The sequence below is a fragment of the Alligator sinensis genome, unplaced genomic scaffold (genome assembly GCF_000455745.1).
Source record: "Alligator sinensis unplaced genomic scaffold, ASM45574v1 scaffold886_1, whole genome shotgun sequence".
In the NCBI taxonomy this organism is placed as follows: Eukaryota; Metazoa; Chordata; order Crocodylia; family Alligatoridae; genus Alligator; species Alligator sinensis.
In genome coordinates this window covers 1,105,291-1,120,067 of record NW_005842040.1, presented here as the reverse complement: position 1 = coordinate 1,120,067, position 14,777 = coordinate 1,105,291, and the positions used below count along the sequence as shown (strand labels likewise).

Below are 14,777 nucleotides of genomic sequence, written 5' to 3'. Positions count from 1 at the left end.
TCGGAAAAGCTTCAAAGCCGCTTTGGAGATCTGGCCATAGGGTATAATGGGGAATCAATGAAATAGCTATAACTTTGTTGTTTTTTGTCTGATTTGGATGAAACTTGCAGGGGTGGTAGCCTTTGCTAAGAGCATGAAGCCTGCCCAGTTTAAAGAAGATCAGTGCAGGGGTTTGGGGGGAACTGCACCCCAAATTCTTAAAAGCAAAACTCATGTCATGTCTATGTGTTACATCACAGGAGGGTGAAACTGCAGGGATGGTAGCCCCTGGTGAAGCCACAAAGCCTGCCATGTTTCAGGAAGATAGGTGCAGAGGTTTGTGGGGAACTGCACCTCAAGCTGCTGACAGGCAAAACTCATGACAGAGATGACCCTGTGTGCGTTAAGGCGCAGCGGGCTGAAAACTGCAGGGGTGCTGGGCCCTGCTGTGGCCACAAAGCCTGCCAGCTGTCAAGGAGATAGGTGCAGGGGGAGTCTGGCTTCTAGAGCCCTGCACTTCTGGCTGCTGACAGGCAAAACTCGTGACATGGGTGACCGTGTGTGTGTTAAGGCGCAGTGGGGTGAAAGCTGCAGGCCTTCTAGCCCCTGCTGAGGCCACAAAGCCTGCCAGCTATCAAGCAGATTGGTGCAGGGGGGTTCTGGGGCCCTGTACCCCTAGCTGCTGACAGACAAAACTTGTGACATGGGTACTTGTGCAACTGACTGTGTCTCTTGGGACAGTTGATTGTCTGTATTGATTCTTTCCTTTCCTTAGTCTGTGGTTTTGTAGGCGTTAATCCATGCTCGTTATGTAGTAGCTAGGTACTGTGTATGAGCTGGTCCCTGAGTGAATCATGATTAAGGTTATTGATATACACTCAAGAGATCCCAGGTAGCGGGTCATGCCCCACTGCTACAGAGGAAGGCAAAAACCCTCAGTCTGTACTCATCTGATCATGGGGTAAAATTCCTTCCTGACCCTAAATATGGCAATTGGTGTGACCCGGGGTGGAAGGGGAAGACCCTCTAGCCAGGAACCTCTGGCTTTAAGTCCCAGCAGCAGCAGCAGCACACTCCACTCAAAATCCCCAGGCTTGGCTGCAGCCAACACCCAATGGCTCTGAGGAAGGCTTAAAAACATAGGCTGAATGGGCAGTACCAGGTCCATCTATGGGCACTGGCTGCCGTGGTTCCCCTGATTTACACAGGTTAGGGTGTTATGTCTTGTGTTGTCAGGGTTGCATTTGACATGAGGGTGTTAGTTAACTCTTGCATGCACAGAACCCCTGGAGTCAGCATTGTTGCCTTAGTTGTCCAGATAGGGAGACTGAGACATGGGGAAAGATTTGATTGAATTCACTCACCAGGCCAGTGGCCACACTGGGAACAGAACCCAGGTGTCCTGACTTCCAGCCATGTCTTCCCTAACCAAGTTCTCATTTCACTCCCAGAGCCGGGGATGGCACCCAGGAGGCCTGGCTTTCTCACAGCCCCTGGGCAGCTGCCAACAGTTGGAGAACTGGGAAGCTATTGGCCTCAGGATTGAGTGGGCCATGCCCTATCTTCTTTGCTCATTTCCAGCTTATCGGGCTGCCCCTGTCCTCCTGGCAGGATTCACTGTGGGGCATCCATCGGCACCCTTCCTCTCAGGCTATAGAGATACGTCATCTTCCTCTGGCGGGGTGGGGGTGCTGAGAACCCGCCCAGCCCTGGCTGCTTCCCAAGGAATTCCCCTGGGCAAGGCCATGTCCTTAGGCCACCCCATCCTGCCTGGGCCCTGGGGAGCATACAGCACAGGAGAGGCCAGGAGAGGTCAGCCTTGCAGGGAGGCACCGTGCCAAGGGGTGCCCTAGCCACAGCAGATGCTTCCCCTGCCGTGGCTGCTTCATTCCTCTTTGAATGATCGTGCTCATCTGGGAAGCTGTGCTATGCTCCTGGGAGCAAGGGTGGCCCAGATTGACTGGGGTCCAGCAGCAGAGACAGAACATGCTGGGATCTGCTTGCCCAAGGAGGTGTATACCCTGGGGTGCCTGGATCATGCCAGCCCCAAACTCTCCTCAACCTGTCAGTCCTCCAGGCTGCACTGCGAGTCACCTATGTTCTGTGCTGCCTCTGGTAGGCCCAGTGACAGAGCTGCCCCCCTGCTCCAGACCAACAAGGATGAGTCCTCAGGGAGGATTTGTTATGTAGCAAGGAAGAGCAGAATGTTCCCTTTCCCTCAGGGCTCCTGGCTGACATTTCCTGGGCTGGTGACTACAGCAGGGGCCTGGGATTCAGGACTTCTGAGTTCTCTTCCTGGCTTGATGGGCAAGTCCCTTCCCCACTCTGTGCCTTGCTTTCCCATCTGGCCACCGTGGGAGGCAAGCCCTGGCCATGACCCTGGGGCAGTGCTACTTTCTCTTCCTTCCTGCCTGCCCTGGTTTCCTGTTCCTTCAGCCCAGAGCCAGGTGACCCCCTGGTGGGTGCTTCTCTTTCCCAGTGTTGGCTCTCTTGCTTCTGCCTTTTTGTTAGAGTGAGAGGTCTGGACACTTGGACACGAGGTCCCTGTATGTCCCAGAGACTCCCCCACACACCTCTCCTTTTCCTTTGGGCTCCAGGCTACCAGCTTTATGGCCTGTTCTGCTCTGGGTCTCTGCCAGGGCTTCCAATGGTAGGGGGTGTCTGGGGCATAGTGGGAGGTGCAGGCACCTGCAAACTGAGCTGAGACTTGCCAGGTTTATCACGCACATGGGACTGGAGAGGCAGGCAAGGGAACTGGGCAGGGCCTGATCAGACCTGGAGGCCTAAAGTGTCCATGCCCCAGCCCCTGTAGCCCCCTGGTTGTGCTGTGCTGCTGGATGTGGGAGCCCAGGGGCTGGGGATTTACCAGGACTCTGGGAATTAGCACAGTGTTTCCCCTGGCTCTGCACAGATCATGCTTCCTTGCACACGCCCCCTCTGTCCCACTTACCCACAGAACCTCCTGTCCCCCGACCTTCCAAGGGAAAGGCTGCCCCTTACCCCATTTGAATGGTGAAGCCCACCCCAGCTGTTTCCAGTGTCCCTGCCATGCTCCTGCATTTTAGTATTGGGGGGCCAGTCAGAGGCACATTGCATGCAGCAATCACATGGAACACCCCCCCACCCATGTGTGCACACACCCGCACTCTTGCTAACATGCACATGTGTGCATCCTCTCACCTAAGTGTGCCCAGGTACCCTATACCTTGCTGCAGAGAGCCTTGCGCTGTGTGGGGAGAACCTCCCAGGGGATCTCTGCCCAGTCTGGCACATGGCCCCACTCCTTCTTGCGAACAAACCCACTCTGGGTCTTACACCAGCTCCTTGCACCCTCATGCAAACTCCCACATGCCTCTGCCTGCTCACACTCATCCATGTACCTACGTGTGCTTGTGCAAGTCTTGCACTCAGCAGTACAAGCTGAGCCAGAGATGAACCTACTGATCACATGCTGTCTCCCCTGCCCAGTAGTTCTACCCAGGCCCCACTGCCTATCGCCCTGGGGGTGGGGGCACAAATCTGGGGTGCTCCATCTCAAACCCCCTCCAACCAGACATCCCACTTTGTCCCAGCAGGCTGGCAGGCACAGAGCAGAGTGACTTGTGTCCCGGCCACTTCTCCATTGTGCCATCGCAAGGCAGGGAACGCTTCTGAGCCTCTTGTCCTCAGCTCACCCCTGGAGCGCGCGATTGTTCCCACACGTGTGGTATGTGCAGAGCCATCACGCACCGTGCAGAGACCCCTGCCATGCCTAAGCCCCGCCAGGGGTCACCCAAGGACACAGCCCATTCTCTCCCCCCCCCGCATCCCCTACACTTCCTGCCTCTGGGGGACCCCACGTCACCACAACCCTTTGATGCGCTCGCTTAGCTTGGCCCTGTGCCAGGGCTTTTGCAGAAATCCTTAAGTTTGAGGGGGGGCCTGGACAGGGAGGGAGAGGGTGGTGCACAGGGAAGGGGGAGGAGCCGTGCCCTGCGCCAGGCTATGAGGAGAGAGCCCAGCTGCTTCCTAACCTCGAGGTAACCTCAGTTGCTTTCCAGCACACCAAGGAGAAGGGAAAGGAGAGGTGCCCGGCTCAGACCCACCAGCCCTAGTGAAGGGCGGAGGCAGCAGTTTGGGGGGCAGTTGGTTCTGCCCTGTCCTATTTATATGTTAAATGGGGTCGTGTCAGTCCAAGGGGAAGAGGGTTGGATGGACTTGTTGGAGCTCCCGTCCTTCACATTGTGGCTCTGTGGCTGCTTCCTGCCCCAAGGGTGACCCACAGCCCCACTTCCCCCCCCACCTCTTTAATGAAGGGACTTGGCCTCATGCAGGCCAGAGGGGAGTCAGTGGGCCTGCATGTGGCACAAATGCCTCTCTCTGGGAGTTGTCCACAGCTCTCTGCTCACAGGAGGACATGGGCTGAGGGCCCGTAGAGCCTGCCCTGCTGTCCCCACAGAGCAGGGCAGGGGCCCTGGTAGGGGTTGGGAGTGGGGGGCAGCCCTGAGAGGCAAGAGCCCCAACACAGCTCAGTGCCTGGGAGCCTTCCACCACTTCTGAGCAGGAAAATGGTCCCCTCCTGAGGTGGAGGGGTCTTCCTCTGTCCCTGCAGCCCCCATTTCAAGGCTGTGCCTGCTCTGTTTGTTTCCATAGGGCCTGTTGCACAGGCTGGGCCCAGAGGGATCGGTGCCCCTTTCCATCAGCTGCTCCTGCCCCCCGGGATGCTCTGTGCCAGCTGGCGCTGAGGTGGGCGCCATGGGGAGTGCATTGTAACTCCTCCCCATCCCGCCGTCCCCCCAAATCCCAGACCCGCGTCTGCCGTGGCGACCGCGGCGCGAAGCAGCTGGGGGCGGAGCCCACCTCGGTCTCTCCTGATTGGTCCTGGATGGAATTGCGGTGAATGGAACAGAAGCCCAGCACCCTGGACTCGCAGTCGGAGCCAGAGGACACCCGGTAAGAGCTGTGGGGAGCCCCTGCCCAGCCCGTCAGAAACCCCCTTCCTGTGCCCTCTGCACCCTTATGGCCCAGGGCAGCCCTGCAATCATGATTTGGCCTGGTCTAAGATGTCAGTCTTTGGAAGAGATAACAACCTACTATTGCTGCTTGTCCAGGTTGCATGGAAGAAACCCTGTGCTGCGGGTGGGTTGGTTCCAGGTTTGAATGTTACTGGTGCCTCATGGCAGAGTTGAGCTCACCTGTCTTTCATGATGATTTCCATCTGGGAGATTTCCATGACCAATGTTGAATTTGTGTCTGGGGGAGCTGGTAGCTTCGGGTTGGGGTGTGTTGAAAGTGTGATCTCTTGGGGGTGTGGCTGGCTCAGCTCACAATGGGGGGAGAGGCAGTCTGTTCCATGCCCATTGCTCTGGGGGTACCATACTGGCTACTTGCTGTGCCTTGTTTTTTTGGGCTTGGGGGACTCTAAATGGAGGGCTGTTAATGTGTTCTGTGTGCAGTTCAGCAGTGGCTGTCACTCCTAGGCAGGGCTGCCTCAGGGAGAGTGGGTTGTGTGAGCACATGCCAGAGCTTGAGTGTGCATAGACCATGAGCATATACGATCATGAACACATGTACAAGGGAGCATGAACACATGTGTGAGAAGGCTCATGTGAAAGATTTCTCGAGTTCTGTGTGGTGGCAGGCTAGAATTGGGTCTGGAGAGATGTGAGATGCCAGTCCTGCCCATTGCCAATGTGCCAACCAGACCTATTTCCTGCTCTTCCCATCCAGGCAGGGCTGGGGTGAACAGGAGGGAGAGCAGGGTGATAATGACCCCATTCTTTGGCCCTGGCAGGGCCTGAGCCCTACTGGGTTGAGGGGTGTGGCAGGTGTCCCTTGCAGGCAGACGGGCAGTCGGCCCCCACTGCTGCTCATGCCGTAGCCATGTGTTTGCACAGCCTCTCACTCCCAGAGTTTCCTGGCATCAGGCTCTGGCACAGGTGCCTGCCCCATGCCTGGCACCGGAATTTAGGCAGCCATGCCTGGGGTGGCATCCAGGCAGCCGGAGGGAAGGGTGGGATAGAAAGCCCCTCCTGTGAGATCATGGTGCCTTGAAGGAAAATCCACACACCATGGGTACATGTGGAGGGCAGGGGGGTGTCTGCCTTGGGGTCCTTTCTCTACCTCACTCCCTAAGCAGCCCAGCCAGGCATCTCCCACACCTCTGGCACTGCAGTGGGTCCAGGGTACTGAGCCCAGGCCATCAGGGGGGCAGAATAGGGAGACAGCTCCCAGAGGCTGGGCCATAGCAAGGTCAGCCCTAGGTACAGCATACCTCAGCCAAAGGCAGTGGCATGTTGGTGCCTGTCGCCCTGCTGGGGAACCCAGTAGAGGGTGCTGGTGGGGGTACTCAGTAAGGGTGTCAAATTGTGTGGGATTAACATGCTGCAGAGAACTAGGTGAGGGGCCCTGTTGGGGGCAGCAGGGTGCAGGAAGCAGGATAGGTGGGTGCAGGGGGGCACTGTGCCACAGGGAGTGACAGCAGGGAGCTCAGTAGGGGGCACTGTGCTTCAAGGGCAGCGCATTGTGCTAGCAGAGGGTGTTTGGTAGAGGGCACTGCTATGGAGTGCTCTGGCAGGGGAGGACTTTGGTTCAGTGGGAAAGGCAGGGGCTTTATAGGGGTGCTGTAGGGCAGAGGCAGGGCACAGGGGCTGCATGGGGCACTGCTCTGCAGGGCTGTGCCAGCTGTGAGCAGGGCTGCAAACCTGAGGTGCTGCCCCCTTGTGGTCAGTCAAGACCCCTGCGAAATCTCCCCAGGAGGCATTAAAACCCCATCCCCTGGGCAGATTCCCTGAATGCCTCCCCTTCCTACAGTTTCCACTGGAGATGGGCTCCTCCATCCCCTCCCATCCTAAAGTGACTGCTCAAGGGTGTTACTGTGTGACCCCAGAACAGCCACTGTGCCCCACCCCAGGGCCTGCTGTATCAGTGGGGTGTTGGAGAAGGCAATTCCTGGGCCCAAAGATCTTTGGAGCAGTAACTGCTTCAAACCCCCTCTGCCTCAGCCTAAAGGCCACAGGTTCAAATCCTCCCTAGTCCCTATGAATGGGCAGATAAGACAGTGCCATAGAGCCCAGGGCATGGAGTGGGCTTGGGGTGCAAGAGAGGGGAGTGACAACCCTGTACCCCAGTCCTTGGGCAATTCCCCCATGCCCCTGTTAGCCAGCAGCTGAACCCTCCCAAGATGGAGCAAATGGCAGCAGGGTCCCCCCCACCCCCATATACCCTGCTTTGGTTCCCCAACCACCCTGTACTACCTGGAGGTGGAATCACTTGTGTGTGTTATCATCTTGTGTGTGTCCTATCATCAGTAGGACTTTCCTGGGGTACAGGGTTCAGGAACATTTGCTATGTCTTTTGATCAGCACCCCCTGGGAGCCCATGTGTGGGGTGTACTCGCAAGGGGCCCAGCAATTTGCCTGTGGGAAGGATGCATTTGTGCAAGGGGGTGTGTTTGCAAGCATGCCATGGTGTGTGGGCGGGTAAGGGCGTGCAAGCTGGCTCACGTGCCCCATGTTGTTCGGGTTGTACTTTCAATTTTGCTGCTCAGTGGCCCACTTGCTCTCGTCAGGCTGCTCTTTGAAGTCTTGGCTCTGAAGGGCTGGCAGGAAGGCCTGAAAAAACAGACACGTGTATGTGTGTGTGTGTGTGTGTGTGCGTGCATGCGTGCGCGCATATGTACATCCAGCCTCCTCAGCATCACGTGAATTCACAGTGCAGAACTGCAGCAACCTGCCCTTCCTTAACCGCTGAAGGAAAGAAAGATGCACACACCACACCTGCAGGTGTGCACCAGAGACATGCATGGACACCCACAGACATATATATGCTTGCCCCCATAATCACATCCTTGTGCACAGACACGCACATGCATGAACTGTAGCTCGTGCTCTCTGCTCATGGCTGTCATCAAGTGCCTCCATATCCTCCAGCCTGAGGCACTGTCCTCCTCTCTACCCCCATCACCTCTTGTGCCACTGTGGCAGGGTCCCTGCAGTGTGGGGAGGGACCCTCTGGTTCAAGAGGCCTGTGGGAAAGGAAGTTCCCAGCTTTGCTGGTGTCATAACGCTCCCCACTCCCAGTGTTCCCTGCCATGGGAAACAGCAGTGGCCAGGGTCATCCTACAGAGGGGAGGCTGAGGCAGGGAGGAGGGAGGGCCTCACTGCCAGCCCATGCTAGGTTGCAGAAGCTGAGAGCTGAACCCAGGTGTCCTGGTTCCAGCTTGCAGGCAGGAGACACGCACCTGTGATTTGTGCACCTGGCCACCAGGTGGCAGTGCTGCTTCATGGAAACCCAGCACAGGGGCACTCACCTGGGGGAGGAAAGGGAGTCCTTATGTGGAGGATGGGGGCATGCAGCAGGTGCATGCCCCCCTGGGTCACCCTTAGGCTGGCAGGGGACCCAGGCCACTCCCAAAGGGCCGGGAGAGCAAGGCTGGGGCAGTCCAGGAGGTGAGGAATGGGGGCAGGAGGTCCTGGGATTTCCTTACACCTGTATTGCTCCATGTTTTTTCCTGTGAGAGCCAGTGTGGAGTGAGGAATCTACTAACCATCCCACAAGGCTTGGGCCCTGGGAGCAGAGAGGATGTGGCAGCAAAGGATCTTGGTGTGTAGGGCATGAGCTGTGCTGGCCCCCTGCTGCCAGGGCACAGCTAGGACACAGCCTGAGGACACACAGCGTGGGAGTCCCTTCCCCACTGCACCTCAGTCACAAGCCTGCCAGACAGGCACATGAAGAGGACTGCACGCAGGGTGCACAGTGCATGGATCCACATGCACCACAGACACTTTCACAGCCCTCACACTGATGCATGCAGAGCACAGACACACACATGTGGACACACGTACCACAGACACACACACACAGCCCTTATGCAGAGGTACCTAGATGGATCCACACACACACCACAGACAGGCACAGAAACCCATGCACCCCAAACACACACACAGCCCTTGTGCAGACATGCATACAGACATGTGCACATGACGGACACACAGCTGTCATGCAGATATGCTCACACACGTGTATACACTCAGCCCTTGTGCAGGCACTCGCACACCACAGCACACTCTTATACACACGCACGCACACATACACCTCTCACGCAGAGGCATGCACACACACACACAGAGCCCTTACACAGATGCACACGTGCATACTCCAGAGTTCTTACCTTGACACACCCCACACTCCTGTGCACATACTGGTACATCTTACAGACCCACCACACATGGCACCTCACATAGCCCACCTCACTAAATACTGTCTGGAGAGCTGCCTTCACCTGAGAGCAGAACATACCCATGGCAGCCACCACAGTTCAAGGCCCCCTCACATACAGTGCCCTAACTTCCTCAGCACAGCCTCGTGGCCCAGATGACCCTAAACTCAACCATAGACTGCAGACGTGCCAGCCTGACTCCCCATCCACCCCTCCCTGGCTCACCCAGCCCCTGGGGTGAAGCAATAGGAGAAGATTTTCCAGTTTGGGGCTGGCTGGGTAGCGGCTGACGTGCCGACTGTGGCCTGGGGTAGGGGCTGGGTCTGGGGTGCTGACGTCCCAAGAAGTGCCCCAGCTTTGACCTTTTGTTCCCACTGTTTTGCCGGCAGGATGGTTCCTGCTGCATGCACTGTTTCCGTCAGCTCCCCGCCAGCCCCGGGGCTGGGGGGGTGGGGCTGGGGACTCGATGGCACTGAAGTAGGAGGGTCCTGTGTCCAGGAGGGTAGGACCAGCTTCCCACATGGTCTCCCTGGCTCCTGCAGCCATGTCTCTCTCTGCTAAGGCTGCAGACCAGGGGCTGTTCATGCTGCGGGGCTCTGGCTCCTGTTAGCCAGGCCTCCTGGCAGCCCAAGGCAGGGTAGGCTAGACTGGGTCTAGCTTCACCCAGCCAGGCTGTTCCCAGCTGGGGGCCTTTCTGCTCCCACCTCTGGGCCCTGACATTGGTCCCAGCTGAGCCTGCTCTGTCCTGGGTGTCTCTGACCTAGTCATGCCAGGTTGGGGTTCCATGCTGGGAATCTCTGCCCTGTGCCATCCCAGGAGCTCTGAGCTGGGCACTCCAGCCTCACAGCCGTGGCCCCTTCCCCATGCTCCTGCTTACCTCACTGTTAAGCTCATGCAATTGCATGTTCACACTCACACTTGTTCACTTGCACATTTGCATCCTCTTGCACGCACTCAGTGCTCATGCTGTCATGCTTGTCTGCATATGTTTGCTCAAACACTCCTGCTCACACCCTTGTCCATACATTTTTGCACCGGGGTGCCTCATGCTCATTTGAATACTCACTTCTGGCATACTCACGCTCTCTCATGCTCACTTGGGGATCAGCTCCACAGACTTGTCACTGTCCATCTCTCCCTGTGGCCTGCATGTCTGGGCTGTGTGTCTTGCTTGCTCATGGGACTGGCATATGGGAAGGGTGCCCTCCTGGCTGGGCAGGTGCCAGTGTGTGTGACTGGCAGTGGCACCTGACAGTTGCTTCCTCGTGCTGCCCAGCCTGAAGAGGCTCAGGCACCTCTCACTGTGGCTTTGTCTGGAGGAGAAGCAGTGGACCCTGTGGCTTATTGCTGCCCTGAGCGCTCACTGGGGACAAGGAAAGGAGCACGGACCTAGGAGGGCCTTACAGAGGCCAGGCCCCTGCCCTCACCAACACCCAGGACTCCTGGGTTTTGTCAGCTGCTCTGGGAGGGGTGTGGTGTCTAGTGGGTTGAGAAAGAGTTGGACACCCGGACTTCTGGGTTCTTTCAGCACCTCTGGGAGGGGTGTGGTATCTAGTGCATTGGACTCCTGGGTTTTCTCCTGGCTCTTGCCCTGCCTTGCTGGGTGACCTTGAGTGATCTCCATACGCCCAGATGCCCTGGGATCAAGCTGTTTCTCTCTCTGGCAGCAATATGCCCTGTTTAGAAACCCTCTCCCCCCAGTATGACCTCTGGAGCTCCCCACAAGGGCCCCGTGCCCCTGTCCACCCCGGCCCAGCTGGTAAACAGCCTGCATAAACACAGCCAGGCTCTATTTTGGGCAGATTCCCCAGGGGCTCACGTGCCCACAGGGAGGGACCCGAGGTTGGCAGGGCCCTGGTGGTGGGGGTGACCCTGGGGTATGGACCCTGCCTCAGGGAGCTCCTCTGGGGTGGATATAGGTCCAGGCAGGGCATAGGCTGCCCAGGCTGCTCTCCCCGCAGGAGGGTGCTCAATACTGTCTGTGCCCATCGCTCCACGCTACTCTCCCCAGGCTTGGGGGCTCTGTGCTGTGCAGAGGGCTGGCGGGCTGGGGAGCCCCTCCACACCACACGTGCTCTGTGCTGGGCACAGCCTGTCCCCGCACTGCGGCGCTGGCTGAGCAGCCAAGGTTCAGGTGGAGTCGGCCCTGCTGGCAGGCAGCCAGGCTGTGCGGAGCCTCAGCGCCCCTTGGCCTTGCGCCCAGGAGCTGTCTGGGACAGCAAGTGCTGTCAGCACCAGACGTGGTGGGGGAGGAAGGCGGGGGGCTCCCCTGCTCCTACATCATCTCCAGGATGACAACAGGCTGCTCAGGTCAGGAGCCCCTGGCCGGGCATCTGTGCAGGCCCCCAGAGCCCTGGGAAGGGGTGGGGGGGCTGCTGGGCCTGGCATGACTGGGTTTCTGTAGGGTCCATAGGGAAGGCTGGTGGGATTGTGAGGGTTTGGGGGAAGTTTCCACTGTAGCCGTTGGTGTGTTATTGTAGGGTCTCCTGGAATGGCTGGTTTGCTGTTGGCGGCTCTCTGGGAGGGGCTGCCCCATTGGAAAAATGAGGATGTTTGCTGGATTGGTTCTGATATGGACAATGCCAGAAATGACTGGAAACATCTAGGTAGAGGCTGAGGCCTTCCTCCTCCTTTCCCCCAGCCCTGGCAGTGTTCGCCCAGCCTGGCAGGTGCAGGCAGCAGTGGGCAGGACAAGGAGCAAAGAGAGCTGTACTGGCTCGGCCCCCACGAGGCAGTGGGCAGGAGGAAGCCATAAGCTGCAGGCAGATGAGCTGAGGTGTGGTAGCCAGGGCCTGGCTTCTGTCAGGGGGCAGACAGCTGCCTCTTCCCCAGCCCTCCCCTCCTTGAGCTGCTCCAGCTTCGCACTTGTCTCTGACTCTGGCCAGGCATTGGGGTTTCCCAGCACAGCATCCCACCTGCTGAGACTCTTCCTGGGGCTGCCAGGGCCATTGAGCTAGTGTTGCATCCATCACAGCTATCACCAAGCCAAGGCCAGCTGCCAACACAGGGCCTGTACCAAGAGGCCAGGGAGGTACTTTGCAAGCAGGGCCCTAATGGAAGTGGATTTGATATGCAGCACCTGCTGGACCCCTTGGTCCTGACACAGCAGGACCCGCTGCCCCCATCACCCTCCACAATGTGTCTGTCCTGCCATGGCTCTTGTGTAAGCACAGCTGAGCTGGTGTCTTCAGTCTGGATCCTGCCAGCCCTAGGCTTCTGGCACCCCCTCCTCCTAACTCTGCCTTCCCTCCTTCCCAGCTCTTCCAGTGCCCCTGGATCCTGCCCCGCCTAGCTCCGCTCTGCAGCGCCCTGGCTCCCCGGCTCCCTGCACTAAATTCCCTTGCATGAAGACCATGGAGTGGCAGACAAACCAGCTGACCATTTCCAGCCAGCCTCACCAATAGGGTCTTGCTGTGCAAATGTGCAGATCTCGGTGCGCCGATTGGGCCGAGCTCCTCTGATGTCATGTTCCAGCCGAAGCCAAAAGGACATTTTGTCTTTGAGAGTTATTGAGCACAGCCTCTGCACCTGGGCTCCCCTCCCTCCTGTTGCACAGACTGGGGGATCCCCCTGGCCAACCAGCCAACCACTGCGGATGGCACTGCCATTCTGCGTAGCCCACAACTGGCAAGGGGCTTCCCAGTTCAGGGCTGGGAGTTGTCTGGTGCCTGTTCTGATCTGTGGTCATGACACAAGCAGCCTTGCTGCAGCAGAATCCCTCCAGGCAGAGCGGGTTTGTGTCCCTGGGTGCAGCCAGGACACTGCTGTTTCCCATTGTGCTGCAGTAATGAGCTGCCACACGCACCAGACCCAGGGTCAGGGGTTACGCATGTGTGCACAGACACAGGCACACTTATGTATGCACACGGCATGGTGTGGCTGGACAGAGGTCAGGAACTGGTCTAGTTTGCACATGTACATGCGTGTGCACACACAAACTGCCCTGCCAGCCCTAAGGTCAGGGATAGGTACATCATGCACATGCATACACATGTCTGCCAGCTCCAAGGTCAGGAGTTATGCATGTTTGCACATGGACAGACACACAAACCCATGGTTCTACTGACCCAGAGGTCAAGGATCTCTCTCTATCTCTCTCCTCTCACTCCCCACCTCAACACATCTTTTCCACCAATGAGGTCAAGGATCTCTCTCTCTCTCTCTCTCTCTCTCTCTCTCACACACACACACACACACACACACACACACACACACCAATTACATGCTCACACACACACACACACACACACACACACACACACACACACACACACCAATTACATGCTCACGCACATATACTGTCTCTGCCAGCCAGAGCTCAGGCTGTGGATCCAGCTGGGGGATGTTCTTGTTGCTTCGTATCACAGTGCCACCTTGTGGGTTGCTCAGTGCTCGGCCCGCTCCCCTGGGAACTCCTTGTGGCATGTGTTGGCACGTGTGGCTGTGCCTTCTGAGCTGTCCAGGCCCCCAGGACCAGGAGCAGCACCATCCCCCAAGCAGATGGGGAATCTCCCACCCGCACCCAGCTGCTGTGACCCAGGACTCAGCGAGTTCTGTGCTGATATGGCGGTAGGGCCCAGGGATCCTCAGCCTCAGGGTTGTCACCCCCGTGCTGCCGCCCACAACATGTACCCATCCATCGGTCCATCCATCTGTCTAGCTTCTTTCTGTCCCTCACTCTGCTGCTTTATGTCTGTCATGCGAGTGCTTTGTGTCACTATCAAGTGATGATCACCTAAGAACATAAGAACCTGGTGTCTGCATGTCCTGCCTTATCCATCCACCCCTGCAGACATCTGTCCATACATGCCTGTCTGTCCCCCTACATGCCTGTCTGTCTGGGAGCCAGCATCTCCATCCATCTCCTCATCTACCTATCTTCATCTCCATGTCTGTCTGTTCTCATGGGCCTTGTCTGGATCTCACTAGGGGTCAGGCTCACTCTGAGATGGTGCTCTGGGGTCCTGTCACTGGCTCAATCTATCTCTGGTTGTGTGTTCTCATGGCAGGGAGTGGTAGCTGGGGAAGCAGCCACTAAGCCAAGCAGCACATGGCCTGGCAGTGGCATTAGGGGGATAGCCACAGGACTGAGAATGGGGCAGCAGGGAGATGGAGGCCCAAGCTGTGTGGGGAGACTGGGTGTGTGCATCGGGACCTGCTCCCAACCCAGCTGCCCCAGCCCTCCAAACCCCCTTATCTCCCCTGTTCCTTCCAGATAACAGGTCACAGGACAGCTCCCTCCTCACTCCCAGCCCCTTAAAAGGAGCCTGGCGGGCTGGACCCAGCAGCTAGGGGAGCTGGAGAGCACAAAACATGTGGCCTCCTCGGGGCCTCTGTCTCCCCATCTGTCGAGCAGGGATAAGGAGACCAGCCCGCCTGCCCAGGCATGGTGCTCCCTGGGCCAGGGCGCCTGTGGGGAGCTCTTCCAGGTGGAGCAGGTGGGGGGAAGGCAAGGGTTTCTCTTGGGTGGATGGGGTGGGGGTGTGGAGGGAGGCTTGGGAGCTGTGGGTCATGGCAGGGGGGGGGGGGGGGGAGGGGGCCTCACTGCAGTCGATAACCAGGACTCCCCATGTCTCCCCTGCAGGTGGGCGGGTGGGGA

At 58.0% G+C, this 14,777-nt stretch overlaps 1 protein-coding gene across 5 annotated transcripts in view; it reads left to right on the top strand.

The window, feature by feature from the left end:
• THRA (thyroid hormone receptor alpha) overlaps nucleotides 1–14,777 on the top strand; it is a 60,067-nt gene that overhangs the window by 27,626 nt on the left and 17,664 nt on the right. For 2 of the 5 annotated variants that reach the window (XM_006022539.3, XM_025202909.1), the window contains one exon: nucleotides 4,612–4,911. The exons of 1 other annotated variant lie outside the window; for it this stretch is intronic. In XM_006022539.3, coding sequence (XP_006022601.1) covers nucleotides 4,859–4,911 — 53 coding nt within the window. In that variant the 5' untranslated portion in view covers nucleotides 4,612–4,858. Of the gene's footprint in view, nucleotides 1–4,611; nucleotides 4,912–14,462; nucleotides 14,608–14,777 lie in introns of those variants that run through there. 2 more of the 5 variants (XM_025202910.1, XM_025202908.1) reach the window with 2 other exon arrangements.